This window comes from Crocodylus siamensis, chromosome 10 (assembly GCF_052110815.1).
Source record: "Crocodylus siamensis isolate JL-2025a chromosome 10, ASM5211081v1, whole genome shotgun sequence".
Lineage (NCBI taxonomy): Eukaryota > Metazoa > Chordata > Crocodylia > Crocodylidae > Crocodylus > Crocodylus siamensis.
The window spans coordinates 35,711,563-35,729,577 of NC_143404.1; the positions used below are offsets into that span (position 1 = coordinate 35,711,563).

The 18,015-nt window shown below is 47.8% G+C and overlaps 1 protein-coding gene across 2 annotated transcripts in view; it reads left to right on the top strand.

Moving 5' to 3' along the window:
• PSD2 (pleckstrin and Sec7 domain containing 2) overlaps positions 1 to 18,015 on the top strand; it is a 210,305-nt gene that overhangs the window by 116,163 nt on the left and 76,127 nt on the right. For both annotated transcript variants that reach the window (XM_090020441.1, XM_090020442.1), the window contains exons 5-6: positions 4,611 to 4,691; positions 5,591 to 5,703. In XM_090020441.1, the coding sequence (XP_089876567.1) occupies positions 4,611 to 4,691; positions 5,591 to 5,703 (194 nt within the window). The remainder of the gene's footprint in view (positions 1 to 4,610; positions 4,692 to 5,590; positions 5,704 to 18,015) is intronic.

The window sequence follows — 18,015 nt, forward strand, 5'->3', positions numbered from 1 at the left end:
AAATCTCTCCTGTTTATTGTGATGAGCTGTGGTATTTACTATGTGCATTGTGCCTAGAGCACAGGTTTGGCATCATTGTAATATTAAAAATAAATGCATCCACTGATAAAATAAATTGTGGCTTCTTTTACTGACAGACGGTCGGATCTCCTGAGCTAGGGGAGTAGCTTCTGAGCAGAGTTTTATTCCAGAAATAGCTGCATTACACCAATGTGCACAGGGATTCCTGTTTCTTGTTGGAATATCAGCTTGTTTCATTTGTAGAATGCTTTGGGAAGAAAGTTGTAATGTAAGCAGGGGCTGATCCAGAGCGGGGTGCGGTGGCATGGACGCAAGCACTCATTCAGTAGATGACATTGTGGGAGCAACTTTTTTATAACTCTGACTTGGGATAAAAACCCCTCCTCCCTTCCCCTGTGTGCTCAGAGGCACCTCCCCTTCCCTACCTACTTCTCTGAGTGCTCCCAAATGTCAGGGAAGTGAGGGGAGGGTTCAGATTTGCTCCTGCTCTGCTCCAGCTGGGCTAAGCTAGGGACAGCAGTAGTGGCAGGCAGGTTCCTCCTCCCTGCCAAACCCCCTAATGTTTCCCAATGGTCTTCTAGGTCATTCCTCAAACACACCCCATGTCATGATGTGAAAGTGGGGTTGTCATTATGAAAGGGCCACTTACAGCTGCCCAATGCAGTGCCTACACCAGGGGACTCTGACCTTGTCTCCTCAGAGCCATTTAGGGCCCTATATGCTGCCCAAACGGCAGGCAGATTTCTGACCTGGACTTTGGAGTCTGTGTGAAATCTTGTCCTAGAATTCACAGCAGAATAACATTGCATGTGACTCAGCATGGTTTTTTATAATTAGATTGTAGTGCTTATTTTCTGGCTAAATTATCCCCAAAGACTCTCTTGTTAATTTGCAAAGTCATATTAAACGCCATGATATGATTGCACCATCAAACAGCTGATGAGCTACTTGGGTATCAAAAGCCTTTTCAAATGATGCCCTTCGGGGCTGGATGGCATTGCTTTTCCTCCTCCATCCCTGACTGAAAGGTCATTAGACTTTAATGGACAGGACCTGGAAATGGAGCACTAGATTCAGCTGCAATTGCAAGTCTGACAGTGACATCTTCTTGATGTTTTGTAGACACAGGAGGAGCCTGCTTTAAAATGAAACCCTATAGTCAGTGAAAGTTGACCCTCTACAAGTTAAATAGGTCCCCTGGTTATCTCCCCTCAGTGGCTGTCATGGCAATTTGGCTACATTTTTCAAGTTAAAATGCCTGGTTTTTCACTGGGTCTGTAAACTGAAGCTGGGAATTAGAAGCTGAACTATGTTCTTCCTGCCTCTTACTGGGCATCATCCACAGTTGTGCAACAATAGGCCATGACATGGTATGCATTGGGCCAGATTCTATTCAATTTATTAGGCTTATAAATGGACTTAGGTAACCAGTCGGATTCTGTTTTGCCCTGCTTAAGTCCCTGAAAATGTGTCAATACAAAAAGTGGATAGGTCCTCTTCTTCCTTGATTCTTCCTTGTGATTTATTTTTAAGGGTAGGATGACAATATATTACAAAAGTTAAGATGTATTACTGGATTTTCAGGGGCTTGAACCAAGTACATTTAGCCATCTAAGTCCATTTATGCATCTAATAGGTGGCATAGGATTTGGTCCTTGGTGTGCAGCTGGGGATATTGCAGCAGAGAGCTTCCCAATATCTATAACATGCATCAATATCCTGTAATACTCTGCAACAGCTTATTGTAATCAGCATATGGCTCATTGATATCACATTGCATCTTATTCTATGAAAATCTTTCAAAGGAACTTTATGGGAAATGTGTACTGTATGCGTTCCCTGAGAAATGTCCTTCTCATAAAGAGGAGTGGGAGGTGCTTTTCCTTTTTTTTCTTCATTCTGATTTTGAGAGGATTTGCTGTTTGTTGTTTATTCCGATCCTTGTTTATGGTTCTCTGATTTTTCTTGGATTGTGGCTGTCTGTCCTATGGACTAGCTGGGGAATTACCCAAAAGAGCAGAATTGGAGGGTTAGCATTTCTGGAGCAGATTCATGTTCAGCATCCACTCTTCAGTTTTGGTGGTTGACTAGAAGAATGTGGAGGAAGGAGGATGGCAAAATGCATTTTGCCCGGGGTGCTGAAACAGCTACCATGATCTGGATACTCTTCCCCTAAACCCACTGGGTTTAGTGGAAATCTTTTTTGCCTTTCCCCAGAAACCTCTTTTGCCCTCTCAGCAGCAATTAGTGGCCCGGCCTCCAGAAGGAGTTTAATTTAAGTTTGATTTAATTAGCTTTACCTGTTTAGCCTATCAAAAAGATCAAGAAGTTAGTTGACTACAGTGTATCTGTACTTTTCCATGAAGAAAATGTAGGATGCCAAAGGGTTCCTTAATTTAGCTGAGAGACACAAGACAAACCAGTGGCTGAGAGTAAAATTCCAATTAGAAGCAAGGCACAAATGTTTTAATGGTAAGAGTGATTAACCATTTGAAAAAATCTCCCAAGGGATGTGATGGGTTCTCCATCTTGGCACATCAGTAAATGAGTAAAATTCAGTGATCTGAGTTATATAGGAAGTAAAACTAGGTGATTGATTGATACCTTCTACCCTTAGCGTCCACAAGTCTATGAAAATTAAAACACGATATAGCAAATTGTTCTTAATTAAATGTATTGGTGCTAGAGACAGAACTGCACTGTCAGCTTCACACTTTGGGAGAGAGGACTTTCCTAAACTTCTTTTCTCCTTCAGCTCCTAATTCTTTCTTCACCCCTACCAGATACCGCACCTTGTCATCACCACAGATCTTTATTATGTTTCTTTTCCTCCACCAGCATTTTTTCCTACCCATTGAACATAATGGGCATAACGGTTTTGTGCTAGTATTTTCTAGGTCCTAGCTGTGTACCTCTGCATATATATACCTATACAGGACATCTTCAGAACAAGCTCAACAAGCACACTGTATCAACCTTCTGCATATAATCATGTCTCCCTCTAGTGGCTGGCCCTTGCAAGAAAAAGACCCTGATTTAGACTACCTGGGCGCTTGTACATGTGACACCATTACCGTGTACATATGACAAAAATGTCATTTTATGTGGCTTAATGGTGTCATGCTGTACACGTGCATGAGTTTTGGGGGTTTCAAATGAGTTTGCATAATGCAAACTAAACTACATCCTGTTTGTATGTAGTTGCAATGATGCAACTGTCAACTCACCCTCCAGCTGCAGGCAGGCAGGCAGGCAGCCGCAGAAAAAAAGGATCAGGCTCCTCACTGATTCTTCCTTCAGCAGGCTCCTGCAGTCAGCAGGATGCCCAGGGCCATATGGGAATGGGCTGGCTTGCCCCTGGGGCAGCAGAGGAAGGCAACAGGAGGCCAGCTGAGTTTCCTGGTGGCCACAGAAGGCAGTAGGGATGGTGTGAGGGGCACTGGAAGCCCAGGTTAGCTGCTGGCTGGGTGCTGCCTCAGCTTGGAGGCACCCGATCCAATGCTTCCTTGAGCCTGCCCAGGCTTCCAGCACCTTGTGCACCATCCCCGCCACCTTCTCTGGCCACCAGCAAATACAGCTACCCTCCTGCCACCTACCCATACTGCTCCAGGGGCATGCCAGCCCATTCCTGGGCAGCCCCAGCCATCTTACCGGCCACAAGAGGCTGCTGAAGGTAGAAGTGGTGAGGGGCCTGATTCTTATTTTTTTTTTTTTTTGAGTGGAGCCTTCCTGCCTATCCTGCGGCCAGGGGCTGAGCTGCTGGCATGCAGTGGCAGTGCCCCCCAGGGCCGCCCAGGTGGGCTGTTAGTGGGCTGGGTGCTGCCCGAGCTCAGAGGCAGCACCCTGCCCAATCCAACTGTTCCCCGAGCCCACCTGAGGAGCAGCACCCAGTGGGGTTCCAGCGGGCTGGCTCGGGGAACAGTTGGATCAGCTGGGTGCTGCCTATGAACTGGGGCAGTACCCAGCCCCCTATTAGCCCGCCTGGGCAGTCTCAGAGAGCACCACCACTGCAGAGGGAAGGACCGAGGCCCCTCGCAGTTCAGGGGCTGCTTGGCCCACTGGCAGCTCACCCCCGGCTGCAGGCAGGATCCAGCACCAAAAAAAAAAAGAATTGGGCCCCTCTCTATAACATGACAGAAAAATTGAAATGATGGGTTTCAGTTAAAAACCCACTGTTTAATTTAGGTGGCATAGAATAAAATCCTGAGTACTAAACCCATCACATGTACAAGCACCCCCTGTCACTAGCTACCTTAGCTTGAATGGCAGAGGCTTTTTCTGAGACCACTAGGTCCCAGAAACTTCTGGGTCTGTATGTAGGCAATACAAGGGCAGAAATCCATTGGTGCAAATGAGTTGTCATGTCTCTCCCAATGACTTTAAGTGGGAGTTGCCCATCTTACTGTCTTTTGTGTCTTGGAAAGTCTCCTTTCAAGAATTTAAGGCTGGAGAACTGACTTCTAGATACAAAAATATTTCTGAAAACACCTAAGGGAAAAGTTGTATGATACAGATGAAATGTTGATGGTCCTGTTTTAAAGTGTCTCTCTCCCTTCTGAATTAACTGACTCTTCCTTCTTTAATTACAGTAATGAATTTAGCAAGTTGGTAGCAGAAGAATACCTCAGCTTCTTTGACTTCACTGGACTGGCACTTGACAAAGCACTCAGGTAAGCTGATATTAAATTGATTAAATCAAGTGGTCCATGTGTTTTTCACCCATTTCTCATGAAGCGCAGGTCCCTTGATTCAATTAAAATTTGATGTCTGGTTGTACATGAAATGACAGCTGGAGACTGACAGATTTGTTGTTGCAACAAGAATACAAGCTGTGGTTAAATATTTACCTTGACGTAATAATCAGCTCAATATGTTTCCTCTGAAAATGGGCCTGGTATGCAGAACTGAATCCACATTTCCCAGAGCTGGAAGGGGGTTGAATCTAGCATTCTAGTTGGAGCCCATCTCTCATTTGAAAACAAGAGTGAATTAAATAATTCTCCAGTTTACTGCAGGGCTTTACAACTCTTCGAAGCAAAGCTGAGGCCCATTCCACTATATAAAGAGTAGTCTTGGATTCAGGGACCTGAGCTGGAAGTATGTACCCTTTCATGGCACAGAGCCCAGCTGCCTGAGGACTTTTTGCCTTGCAGCACACAAGATACAAAGAGAAACAGAGAGAGCAACAGAGTGCAAAGCAGCGTGAAAGGGTACATAGTCCATGGCAGTGCTCCACAGACCAAAATGTTCCAAAACTGCTCCAAGGATTTAGCATATTTCCCCCTTCCCATAGATCAGGTTGAGCACTTGGGCTCCAGCTTTCATAGAATCATAGGGAAGTACGGCTAGAAGGGACCTCACAAGGTCATCTAGTTCAGCCTCCTGCTCATGGTAGTATCATCCGTCTAAACCATCACAGATAAGTATCTGTTTAATCTGATTCTTAAAAGTTTCACACACAACCTTTTCACACAGCTACTAGGTGCAATGCCTGAAAACATGGACAAAACCCCAGTTTTGGCCCTAACCCTCTAGACCTTTAAACTTAAATGCCATTTTCTATTTGCAGAACATTCTTAAAAGCTTTCCCTCTGATGGGAGAAACCCAAGAACGGGAGCGTGTGCTGATCCACTTCTCCCGGAGATACTGCCAGTGCAACCCAGAGGAGAGCACTTCAGAAGGTACCTGATTCTTCTGACACCTTGCCCTAACTCAACACACTGTAGTGTACCCTGCTCACCGCGTGCGTCCAGAAATGTATATGTGCTGTAGACAAGATCTGAGGTCCCAAACTGCAGACTGGGCATCACTAGTGGCTGGGAGAGCACTGCTGGTACTTTGCAAATTGCTGATGGGTACTGACTCTTATAGCATGAACAACTTTCTGAAAGAGTCATGCCTCACGTAAGGGGACATTCAAAAATAAAATGTGGTTAATAAATGATTAACGGATGTTATGCCATGTTACATAAAGGAGTTGTCCACTCTTCAGGTGGTGATAAGCACAGCAAAAGGAGGCACATATGAGTGATGTTTAAGTGCACAACTTTGCCAAAAACCTCCAAATTTGAGACAACAAAACTATTTGAATTTGTGGCAAACTTGGTGTATAATTTTAGCCACAAAAATACATTTTTGGAATGTCAAAATATTTCATTTTGCTGTTATCAAAACAGAATATTTTGAATCTTAATTTTAAAAATGACTTTTCAAGAATAAATTGTAAGGTAAATTAAAAAACCCTGAAAAATAAAAATGCCCTCTCTCTTCCCCATTGAAATGTTTCAGGTGTGTGTTTTACAAGTAAAAAAGAATTGGCTTTGGACAACTCAATTCTCTTTTTGCCGCAGCCCTAAAAGGCATTATAGATGGTGGTAGTGCACAGGAGTTTCTTAGCATGATGCAATATTTCACATGCAACATTTCTGTTAATATACAGACAACCCCCGCTTAGCACTCCTAATTGGGTCCTGAAAAACTGAGCATTAAGCAAAATGAGCATTAAGCGAAACAATGTATTTGATGACCCAAGATGGCGACCGCAAGTGTTTTTAATGACCCAAGATGGTGACCGTGAGTGTTATAGGGAAACTTGCTGAGCGCTAAGTGAAATCAGGTATCAATTTAAGATAAGCATTATAGCAAAATAGCGCTAAGCGAAACAGCATTAAGCGGGGGTTGCCTGTATTTGTCATCCCTTTTTGCAGAGTCAATAGCTACACTTGCAATATGAACGACTTCCTCTTCCCAGTGAATGAACATGTTGGCACTCCCATTGATCTGTGCTCACTATTCCAGCAAACTATAAAAACAGCCTGGAGTAGGTGGAGGGGGTTTCTGTTTGAAATGTTTATTAAAGTTATCCCCAGTAAACAGATGAGACCAGACAGATGTTTGGACTTTGCGTACAAGATAAAAGTAATGCAAAATGAAATGCCCAGAGCACAGTTGGCAAGCAGAAGTTTGGACAACCCTGTGAACATGAGTTTGACAGCTTCATCATTTAGTTGAGACATTATTGCTTTCCACGGAGAGGAAAACAGACCTTAGGAGAAGATATTTGCACAAGTGCAGTTAGATGATGGGGCTTTAGACCATGAGGAAGGAGGTTGAAGAGCTGGAATTTCACCTGATAGGACTCTCGGTAACAGCCACTGCAAAGGGACATGTAACGTTGCAGTTGTTGCTATTGGAATTAGATGTTTTGCTTGTTCATGCAGTTGAACAGGAATGATTCTCCTGGCAATAGATTTGAAAATTTTGTTCTTAAAAATGTAAGGATCAAATTATTTTCTTTTGAGCAGTGCTTTCAGAACTGCTTTTCTGAGTAAACAATACTCAGTACAAGTACATCTGGCAAACTCAGGCTCTATATATCAAACCTAAATTGATCAACAAGTGTCTCTTTAACAATACTATAATCACTTAATAAGAAACTGGTATACGTGTCTAAGCAGCTCCTCCCTTTCTTAGCCAATTACCAGAAAGAATATTCTTATGGTAAATTGTACATTCACTGACTAAATGTACAATTGTACATTCACTAACTAAAATGCTAGCAAATCAAGTCTCTGATTTAGGAACACTAATTTGCAGGGGCAGGTATTTTTCAAATGTTTGAGAGTGCTCAGGTCAAACACAGGACAAGATGTACAATACATGGAACATAACATACTGTGTGCAGTTGGCTTCCTAGGAGGGCACTCTCCAGAACATGACACACTACAGTTACTTGGTGACATTGGCTTATGCTGTGCAGTCAGTAATAACATACTTGTGTAAGTCGTTAGGTCAGTGGCTGCAGACTGCCATCAGTCTAATCTATTAGACCCAACATTTGGATCTAAACACTTCTCAGACAGCTTTGTCTGGGTTAAATTCTGACCCTGTCTCTGATACTGGCCACTTTTGGGGTGCTGACTCCATGACTGGTCCATTGCCTGAAGCAAGGGACTACTTAGTTCACTTGCCTTAAGGTCTGAGACAAGCACTATAACTTCCATTCTCCCCCCCGCCCCCCCAGTCACTTATGCATGCTTCCTAGAGCTCCACCCCGATGGGCACTGTGGTTTGTAGTTAAACTTTTCATGGAAACTTGGCAGATAAAATAAGGAACAGAGGCTTTGTGAGAAACTTCTCAAACACACACACTTAACTCTCCTGTACTATCTGAGAGTAACAAAACAACAAACAACTGAATGCAGTTTCCCCGTCAGGTTCCTCATCGCTCCTGAGAATCTTTGGGTTTGGCCATTACTCTTGGCAAGGACAAAACCGCTTTTGTCTTTACTCCTCCAGCTGTGTCTTTTGTTTCCAGCAGTGGCCTGGTTCCCTTTGCTTATAGAGCATCAAGTCTAAAACTAGTCTATTACTGGGTGGATTTTCCATGCTTCAGTCCTTTTGGGTTGGGAGGGAGCCCTTAAAAGGCAATGGTTATGTTGGTAGTAAGACTACTATTTTACTGAGAAAGGACTATTAAACACTGATGGGCCTGTGCTCATGTCATACCTTCTTAGACACAGTTCTTCACTGTGTGCCAGGTTCTGTATACAAAATAGATAAACTAATTCACAAAGACTGTTACAAACATAAATAGTGTTCAGAAAAGCAAATGGAATTCATTGCTGGGCACAAATATATCCACCCAAACTGTTGTATATGTGTAACTGTACATTTAATGCCAATGGCCTTTGACAAGAATGTAGATTCTGTCTCTTTTATGTGAAGGAGCATAATGTACATTACAGTGCACATTTAAAAACAAAATACATTTGTACTAGATTAGAAGTGACACAGCTGCTAGTTGTGAAGATAAGGAAGTTTGAGAGCAAGATTTTCTTTGACATGTGTCACTTAAACAAGTAACCTGGATTCTTGAAGACTCCACTGAATGAAGGGTGGGAATTATGGCAAGGGAAATAATAGACAGTCATGGAAATCTGGTAAATTCCCTTTGTCACATTTTTTCATGTTCTTTAGTGATACTTTTGTAATGACATCATGCATTGGACTGCTTTTGTCCTACCCTTCCCAAAAATACTTGCCTTCCAGGTTCCCTGCTGGCTCTATTAGGTGAACTCAGGCAAGTCATTTAACCTCTGTGACAACACAAGGAAACTAACTAATTAGCACTGGATAGGTGTCAGTGCTTGTGACATCCTAAAATCTTAGTCAATGCAAGCTTTCCATGAAGAACCTCTAGCCCATCCTGGAGGGATCAGTCTCTCCAGGGCTAAGACAGTGGATTCCCTGTTTGGCACTGGAAAGAAAGGTTTTTCTAATTTGACCCATGGCATAGAGAGGTCTGGTACCATACTTCATGATCACCAGGGATCTGGGTTTTCTGTTTGCCATGGAAAAATGCAGTAAAACATGGGTTTTCTTTTTTAAAGGAGAAAAACATGGGAAACAGTGGGTTTCCCTTTGCAAGCTGGCAGAGTTCCAACCTAAAAGGGGCTGGAGGGAATGGGAGGCGGGCGATCAGGCAGGAGGCACCACTTGCATGTGTGCACACACACACGCACGTGGCAGCCAGGCAGCATGAGAACAACAGCTCCTGCAGCTCCACACAGTTAAGCTGGGGTGGGGATTGAGGCCCCTGTAATGTGGGTGGGAGGAGGCTGAGCAGGGCAGGGGCTGCAAATGCTGCTCAGCCAGGGTGGTGGATGGGGCCTGGAGCCGGCAGGAATGTGTGCCTGCAGGGCCCAGGAAGGGAACAGAACGGAGCCGTGAGTGATTCATCCAGAGGGTAGTGGTGGCTGGCTCCCCACCACTGTACTCATGCCTGCGGGGGGCACGAACTCCTCAGATTTGTGCGTGGGGCAGGGGTGCATGTGGACTGGCCACTGTGGGCTCAGGGTTCCCTGTCCTGCTGCCCTCCCCACAGAGGCCTCCATGGCCCAGCAGGCAGGAGCCAGAGCGGCAGTGCAGGGTAGGGCAGAGCATGAATGACTGCTACCCCCAGTGGCTGCGGGGGCATGGTGGTGGCAGGAGCGTGGCAGTGGAAGCCCAGTGGCGGTCAGTGAGGAGCTCCCGCAGACGCTGCCAGTGCTGTTGGTGGTGGGGTGAGATGGAGTGAGCACTGACCAAGGGTTGTTGACCACTTGCAGCTGCCACCAGCAGACACCACTGGCACTGCCTTTTTCTAGGGGATGCACTGCCATGCTCAGGGGTGCATTTGCACCCGCATGTACCCCCTGTGCATCGCCCCTGGGGCAGAGAGGGGCAGGGAGGCTTGCTGCTGCTGCTGGTAGCCCTGTGCCACCATGGAGGGGTGCCCCCTGCGTGCCCGGCAGCAGCAAAGATGGTGGCATGAAGCTGTGCCCCTTGCTACTGCCAGGTGGGCAGGAGACGACCCACAATGGTGGTGTGGGGCTCCTGGCATGGAACCAAACCTCCACACCCCACTCTGCCATCCCACACTGTGTCTTGCCTGCTGGGCCATGGAGCCCCCAGGGGGAGAGAAGCAGGGCAGGGAGCCCTAAGCCCGCAGTGGGCAGGCTGCAGCAGCCATCCCTGTCCCCATGTGCTCTGCTCCAGCTGTGCTGCCCGTGTGGGAGGGGGAGCCAGGTTCCACGCTCTGCTCAGACTGCAGCAGCCGCCACCTCCCACAGGCAACAGCCAGGGCTGCTGGGGGGAAGCATAGTTCTGGCAGCTGGGGGCCCCTTCCAGCAGGGCTGGATGGAGGGGGCATGAGACTGTGGATCAGGAGAGATGGGCACTGGCAATACCAGGGGGATGTGGTTTGGGAGTGAGGGACACCAGCAGGGCCAGGGGTTTATGGATGGAGAGAGAAGAACACAGGGCCAGTGGGCTGTGGGTAGATAATGAGGGGCACTAGCAGGGCCACAGGGCTGTGGGAGGGGAGTGAGGGGCACAAGTAGGGGCTAGGGGGCTGTGGGCTGGGAGTAAGAGGCACCAGCAGGGCCTAGGGGGCTGTAGGTCAGGAGAGAGAGGCACCAGTAGGGCTGGGGAGCTTCATAGATTTCATAGACATTAGGGCTAGAAGGGACCTCGGGAGATCATCAAGTCCAGCCCCCTGCCCAAAGGGCAGGAAGTCAGCTGGGGTCATAGGATCCCAGCAAGATAAGCATCCAGTTTACTCTTGAAGGTGTTCAATGTAGGTGCTTGAGCCACCTCCGCTGGCAGACTGTTCCAGACCTTGGGGGCTCGGACAGTAAAGAAATTCTTCCTTATGTCCAGCCTGAAACAGTCTTGCCGTAGTTTATAACCATTCGACCTCGTCATCCCTTGGGGCGCTCTGGTGAACAAACGTTCCCCCAGATCCTGGTGGTCACCCCTGATAAACTTATAGGTGGCCATCAGATCACCCCTGAGCCTGTGCTTTTCCAGGCTAAAGAGTCCCATGGCTCTCAGCCTGTCATTGTAAGATCTGTTTTCCTGACCTCTGATCATGCGCGTGGCTCTCCTCTGGACTCTCTCAAGCTTCTCCACATCCTTTTTGAATTGTGGAGCCCAAAACTGGATGCAGTACTCCAGCTGCGGCCTCACCAAGGCCGAGTACAAGGGGAGAATGACGTCCCGGGATTTGCTTGAGAAGCATCTATGGATGCACGCCAGCATTTTGGTCGCTTTACTAGCCGCAGCATCACATTGGAGGCTCATGTTCATCTTGTGGTCAATGATGACCCCCAAGTCTTTTTCTTCTGTAGTGCTAACCAACGTAGCACTGCCGAGCCTATAAGGGTGCTGCAGGTTTTTCCTCCCAAGGTGGAGAACCTTGCATTTTTTGGTGTTAAACACCATGAGGTTCTCGTCTGCCCATTTGCTGAGCTTGTCCAGGTCAGCCTGGATCACCCGCCTATCTTCTGGCGTGGATGCTTTGCCCCAAAGTTTGATGTCATCGGCGAATTTGGCCAGTCCACTCCTGACTCTAATGTCCACATCGTTAACGAAGATGTTGAACAGTATGGGTCCCAGGACAGAGCCTTGAGGGACCCCACTGGTCACAGGGCACCACGATGAGTGACTGCCATCAATCACAACCCTCTGGGTCCGACCACGAAGCCAATTTCCCAGCCAGAGGATCGTGGTGGAGCCAAAGCCACAACTGGGCAGTTTGGCCAAGAGGTGATCATGGGATACCAGATCAAAAGCTTTTTTGAAGTCAAGATACATGACATCAATCTCTTCTCCCTTGTCCAGGTGATAGGTCACCTGGTCATAGAAGGAAATGAGATTGGTCAAACAAGACCTACCCACAACAAACCCGTGCTGGCTGTCCCTTAGAATGTTAGCCTGGGCCAGTCCCTCAAGGATGGCCTCCTTAATAAACTTTTCTAGGATCTTCCCCAGGATAGAAGTCAGGCTAATGGGCCTGTAGTTAGCCGGATCCACTCTCCTCCCTTTCTTGAAGATCAGCACCACATTGGCCTTCTTCCAGTCTTCGGGCACTACACCAGAGCGCCAGGAGTTTTCAAAGATCCGTGCCAGGGGCTGGGCTATGACGCTCGCCAGCTCCTTGAGTACCCTGGGGTGCAGGTTGTCAGGGCCAGCTGACTTGAAGGTATCCAGCTTCTCAAGGTGTTCCTTCATGAGGTCAGCATTGATGGAGGGTAGGGGATTCCCCTCACCCAGATTTCCCTGTCCCATAGCATCCCGTGTGACTGGTGAAAGACTGATGCAAAGTACCTATTTAATAGGTTGGCTTTTTCCTGGGCGTCAGTTGTCAGTTGCCCCATCTGGTTTAGCAGGGGTCCAACCTTGCCCTTGCTTTTCCTCCGGCTCCCCACATATCTGAAAAAGGACTTTTTGTTGTCGTTGATGCCTGAAGCTAGTTGGAGTTCAGTTGCAGCCTTGGCTTTCCTGGTTTGCTCCCTGCAGGACCGGACCAGTGTGGAGTAATCCTCCTTGGAGGTGAATCCTGTCCTCCATCCTTTGTAGGCTTTCCTTTTTAGCCACAGTAGGTCCGCTAGGTCTCTGGAGAGCCGGGGGGCTGCTGTGCCTTCTTGCTGCCTTTCCTCCGTGTTGGAATAGATTTAGCTTGTGCATTGAGGATCGCTTCCTTGAGAAGCAGCCACTCTTCTTGAACTCCCAACTCCCTGGGGTCATGGTCCCTGAGGGCCTGACTGACTAGCCTCTTGAGCTTGTCAAAGTCAGCTTTTCTGAAGTCAAGGACTTCTGTGTTGCTGCCTGACTTGCCAGCTTTACTGCGGATGGTGAAGGTGATCAGCTCATGGTCGCTGTCACCCAACTTCCCATCAATCACTAGGTCGCCGATTAGGTCGTCCCCCATAGCCAGTACCAGGTCAAGCAGCGCTTTGCCTCTCATTGGCCCATAGACTTCTTGAGTCAGGTAGAGGTCATCCACGCACGAGAGAAAGCTTTGCGCCCGCTCAGATTTTGCTGAGTGATCTTCCCACGAGATGTCTGGGTAATTGAAGTCACCCATGACAACCAAAGTCCTGGAGCAAGCGGCCTCAGTCAGTTCCCGGGCGAACTCCTGGTCAAGCTCGGGACTTTGAGTGGGAGGTCTGTAGTAGACTCCCACCATTGTGTCCCCTGTGCCAAATTCCCCATGAATTTTTACCCAGAGGGTCTCTAGCTGTCCATGCCGGTCGCCAACATCAGCTTGCAGGGACATGTAGCTTTCCTTGACATAGAGAGCTACACCCCCGCCCGTTTTGTCAACACGATCCCTCCTGTACAGGGTATAGCCCTCTATACCCGTGGTCCAGTCATGGGTGGAGTCCCACCAGGTCTCCGTTATCCCAATGACATCATATTTCTTTGCACTGAGCAGGAGGACGAGCTCGTCCTGTTTGTTGCCCAGGCTCCTGGCATTGGTGTACAGGCAGGCAAGTGTGCCCTTGGGGGCCCTTGCCTTGCCCACAGATTGTGCCAGGGCTGGGGCAGGGATGGGCTCCCTTAAGTGCCCCTTTAAGTGCCTTGGTCCGCTGGCTTTGCAAGGGCCGTTCAGCGGGCCAGCAGGGGCAGTGGTCCCCCCATCCCCCAGCGGGCTTGGTTTAAAGCCCGGTGGAGCAGGTCAGCCAGCCTGGCTGAGAATAGCCTCCTCCCCAGGGGGAGGAGGCTGCCTCTCTCTCCAAGGAGCGGGCTGTGGTCATGGAAGCCAAAGCCTTCCCGATAACACCAGCGCCACAGTCTTTGGTTCACCGCATGGATCCTCCTCTCCCTCCTCAGCCCATAGCCCGAGGCTGGGAGGATCGACGAAAACACCACCTGAGCTCCCAGACCCCTAAGCCCCACTCCCAACTCCATGTGGCGCCTCATGACCTGGCTGGGGGTGCTCCGAGCCGTGGCTCGGAGTCAGGGGCAATGGCATAGGCAGTGCACCAGCATATTAGGGCTGCTCAGCATGACAAAGCAGTGAGGGGGGACAGCCACAGCTGGCCCCGTGTCATGGTGAGCGAAGGGGCAGGGACAGCTCTGATTCTTCATGATAAAAAACCCAAAATCAAATGCCAGAATTTACAGGTATTTAGAATGAATTTGATTATAGTGATTGAGGCACTGGTAGGCCTCCAAATTTCTTTAAAATTGCAAATATATCAATAAAACATTGGGTTCATCTAATACCTGTATATAGTGTAGCATTTCATTTTAGTTGTGGGAAAACATGGATCGTGGGGGTTTTTAATCACAGAATTTGTGATTTTTTTAAACAAAGAAAACCAGGATCCCTGATGATCACCTATGGAGTGATCCTTGCCTCTGGATTTAGGCTGGTAGGTACTGTTACGATGAACTGTTGGCCCTTATATGAATGTCTGATCAGGAAGTTTATGTGGAATAAGCTAAAGAAAGTATGAGGTTGTCCACTTTTCTTTTGCACAGCCTGCAAGCAAGAAGGGCCCCTTTACCCTTGCTCCTTTAGTGACTGATGCCCGGAAACAAAAAGAGAACAGTGCAGAAGACATGGTCAGTAGGTCTGTGCTTAGCGGATAGTATTTGCTTCAGATTCGGATTCGGACAATTCAGGGGACAGTGATTTGATTTGGTGATTTGAATTGCTGTCCCGAATTGATTCAGCAGAATCTGATTCAGAGATTAGGCTGCTGCCAAATCTGTGAATCACACAGGCCCCACCCCCCATCTGCTTTCCCAGCCCCGCCTGGCCCCAGCTCTTCAGAAAAAAAAAAAAGCCCCCACTCACCAGCTGCTGCCAGGTGGGGGGGTGATCCCCGCTTCCCCCCACTGTCCTGCACTGCACAGGGGGCTCTTCCACAAGCCCCCAGACCCCAACCCACTCTCCCAGACCTCCCACCCCCTATGGCTGCCCCGCCTGGCCCCAGCTCCTAGTCCTTTAAAAAAAAAAAGTCCTGACTCACTGGGCCCTGCCAGGCGGGGGATCCCCACTGCCCCATGCCACATGGGGGGCTCTGTGATGAGCCCCTGAAGCCCTGAGATTGCTGCAGCAGCTGGTGAGTTGGAGCTTTTCTGTTTGTTTGGTTTTTTAAAGGGCTAGGAGCTGGGGCTGGGTGGGGCAGCCATGAGGGGGACTGGGAGAGTGGGCAGGAGTAGGCGGGGGGCTCATGGCAGCGCATAGGGGGCAGTGGAGATCACCCCCCCACCTGGCAGCACCCAGTGAATGAGGGCTTTCTTTTAAACAAATGGGAGCTGGAGCGAACAGGGCAGCCATGGGGGGTCTGGGGAAGCAGGCGGGGGTCAGGGGCACAGCAGGGCTGGGAGAGCAAGCAGGGGATGGGGCCTGGCAGGGGTCCCCCCATGGTCCCATCCCCCTCCTCCAGTTCATCCGCCCCTACCCCCTACTTACCAGCATGGAGGCCGGGTCCAGCTCCCTGCTCACTGAAGCTCTCTGAATCTTTTCCAAACTGATTCAGAGAGCTTCGAATTGATTCAGTCCTTTTAATTGGTCCCCTGATTTGATTCCCTGCTGGACCACAGGGGGTCAGGGCTGCATGATTCCCCCTGCCTGCACCATGGGGCTGGTGGGGCACTGGGAGTAAACAAGTGCAGCAGCCAGCGGGAGCATGGGGCCCACACTGATGTCCCAGGGCCAGTGCTGGTGGGGCCCAGAGCAGGGTGGCAGGAGCGCGGGGTCCCAGCCAGCAGGGGCTCTACGGAGCTGGGCCAGCTTCCCCCTCTCCCTGCGGGTGCAGCCCAGCCTGGCTCCACAGACCCCTGCCAGCCTGTGCCCCACTTTGAGCCCCACCAGTGCTGGCCCTGGGACACTGGTCTCAAGATGGTGACCAGGTGGCGCACCTGTCAAGGGGCAGAGCTACCCATGCAACCCTCAACAGCTTGCCAAAATTGGGTAAGTGGTCTTCCACCTGAAATAACTGCCCGCCCTTGCTATATATGCATGCACACACAAACACACAGATCTTCACTCATAAAGACACACACACACATACACACACACACACACAGATTTAATCTGCTAGAAATATAGAGACTCTTTCATGCATTGGGTCCATTTCTGTGAAGAGTTTTGGCCAAAATATGGAGGAAATATTTTTTAAAATATCAAAACGTTTTAACGTTTTTTAATGAAATGTCTTATTTAGGAAATGCTGAAGTGTTCTCTGACAGTTTTTCCTGATTAAATGTTTTGACTTGGCATTTCATTTCAGGTTGAACAAAATATTTGGACTTAAGCAAAATGAAATTTTCTTTTTCAAAAAATTTTGGAAAATTTCTGTTTCTATTTGAGTCAAGTCAATATTTTCCCCAATATTTCAGCTCATTTGAAAAAAAATCCATTTATCACCCAGCTCTAGCCAGACAAGGTCTCCCTCTGGAGATGCACAGACATTTCTTTGTTCCTATAATGGGGGCAATAAAGGGGCTCCTAAAGGGTTAATAAATTCTTTTCCATGTGTTAGTTAGGTATTTCAGAATCGGTCACAAGCTGCACTTTAGTTATCTACTAAATGAAATTGAATTTTGCCCCTAGGTATTCATACACACTCATATACCCATGAGTACACACACACACGCATATACAATCCCTTTTACATGCACACAGACACTGCCAGAACTAGAAAATTAGGCCACTTGGCTGCCCTCAACAAGGAGCTCAAAAATGTCAATTGTTTTTTTTCCTCCTTTGGTTTTTAATATGCCAGTTGTAACTGAGAAGCTAATTTTCAAATCTGCCTCACAGCTTCCCAAAGAGCTAAAGTGGTTAGCACCATGTGAACTTTCAAATTGCTCAGCCAAGCATAATGGGCACAAGCAATTTTTAAGTCATAACAATCTCATTGCTTTTATTGGTGCTATTCCAATATGTATATTTTTATATTCCAGTCTGATGGATTCCTTTCATGTCTGTGTGTTTGTGTGATGGTCTCTCCCACTCCACTCAGCAGAGAGGCATTTCTATTAATTTGTACTTGGGAATGCTCACAGAGATCTTAGGTATTTCATTGCAGACAAAATCCTACAGACTTAGATTTTGCTCAGTCCTACTTGATCCAGCAGGTATCTACCTAAATCTGGAGTGGGTAAAGCTGTGCAAAGGGCTCAGAAGCTGACTCCCTAATCCTAGCATCACAGAGACAGCAAATAGCTTTGTATTAAAGGGGCATTGATGCATTCAGTCATACCTGTTTCATCATAAGCAAGGAAACAGCCATGTCCTCTTGGCACATGGGCTTATTCCAGATACTTGAGGCCTTTGATACTGTTAAACTGCACAGCAATGATTCGAATGTAGAAAGGGTCCACAAGCACTCCCACCACTTTGTACTGCTCTAGGACTTCCTAGCCTGGATCATGTAAGGGGAAATCGCAGCCGGGCTATCCAAGTCAACTTAGAAACAAAGGAACATGTCCTTTGTGCGAGATACGAAAATGTGTTGAATCTGTATATATGAATCTTAAGTTACTTTCTGTTGAATCTGTTAATGCCAATGCATGCATAGTTTTACTATATGTTTACAATATATTCTGTGCATGCCAGTCTGACAGCATCCTTTTCCACATGTGTGACTGTGGAACATTTATTTGTGAATGCCTTGGGCAAACATAGCACAGAAGCTTCACAGAAA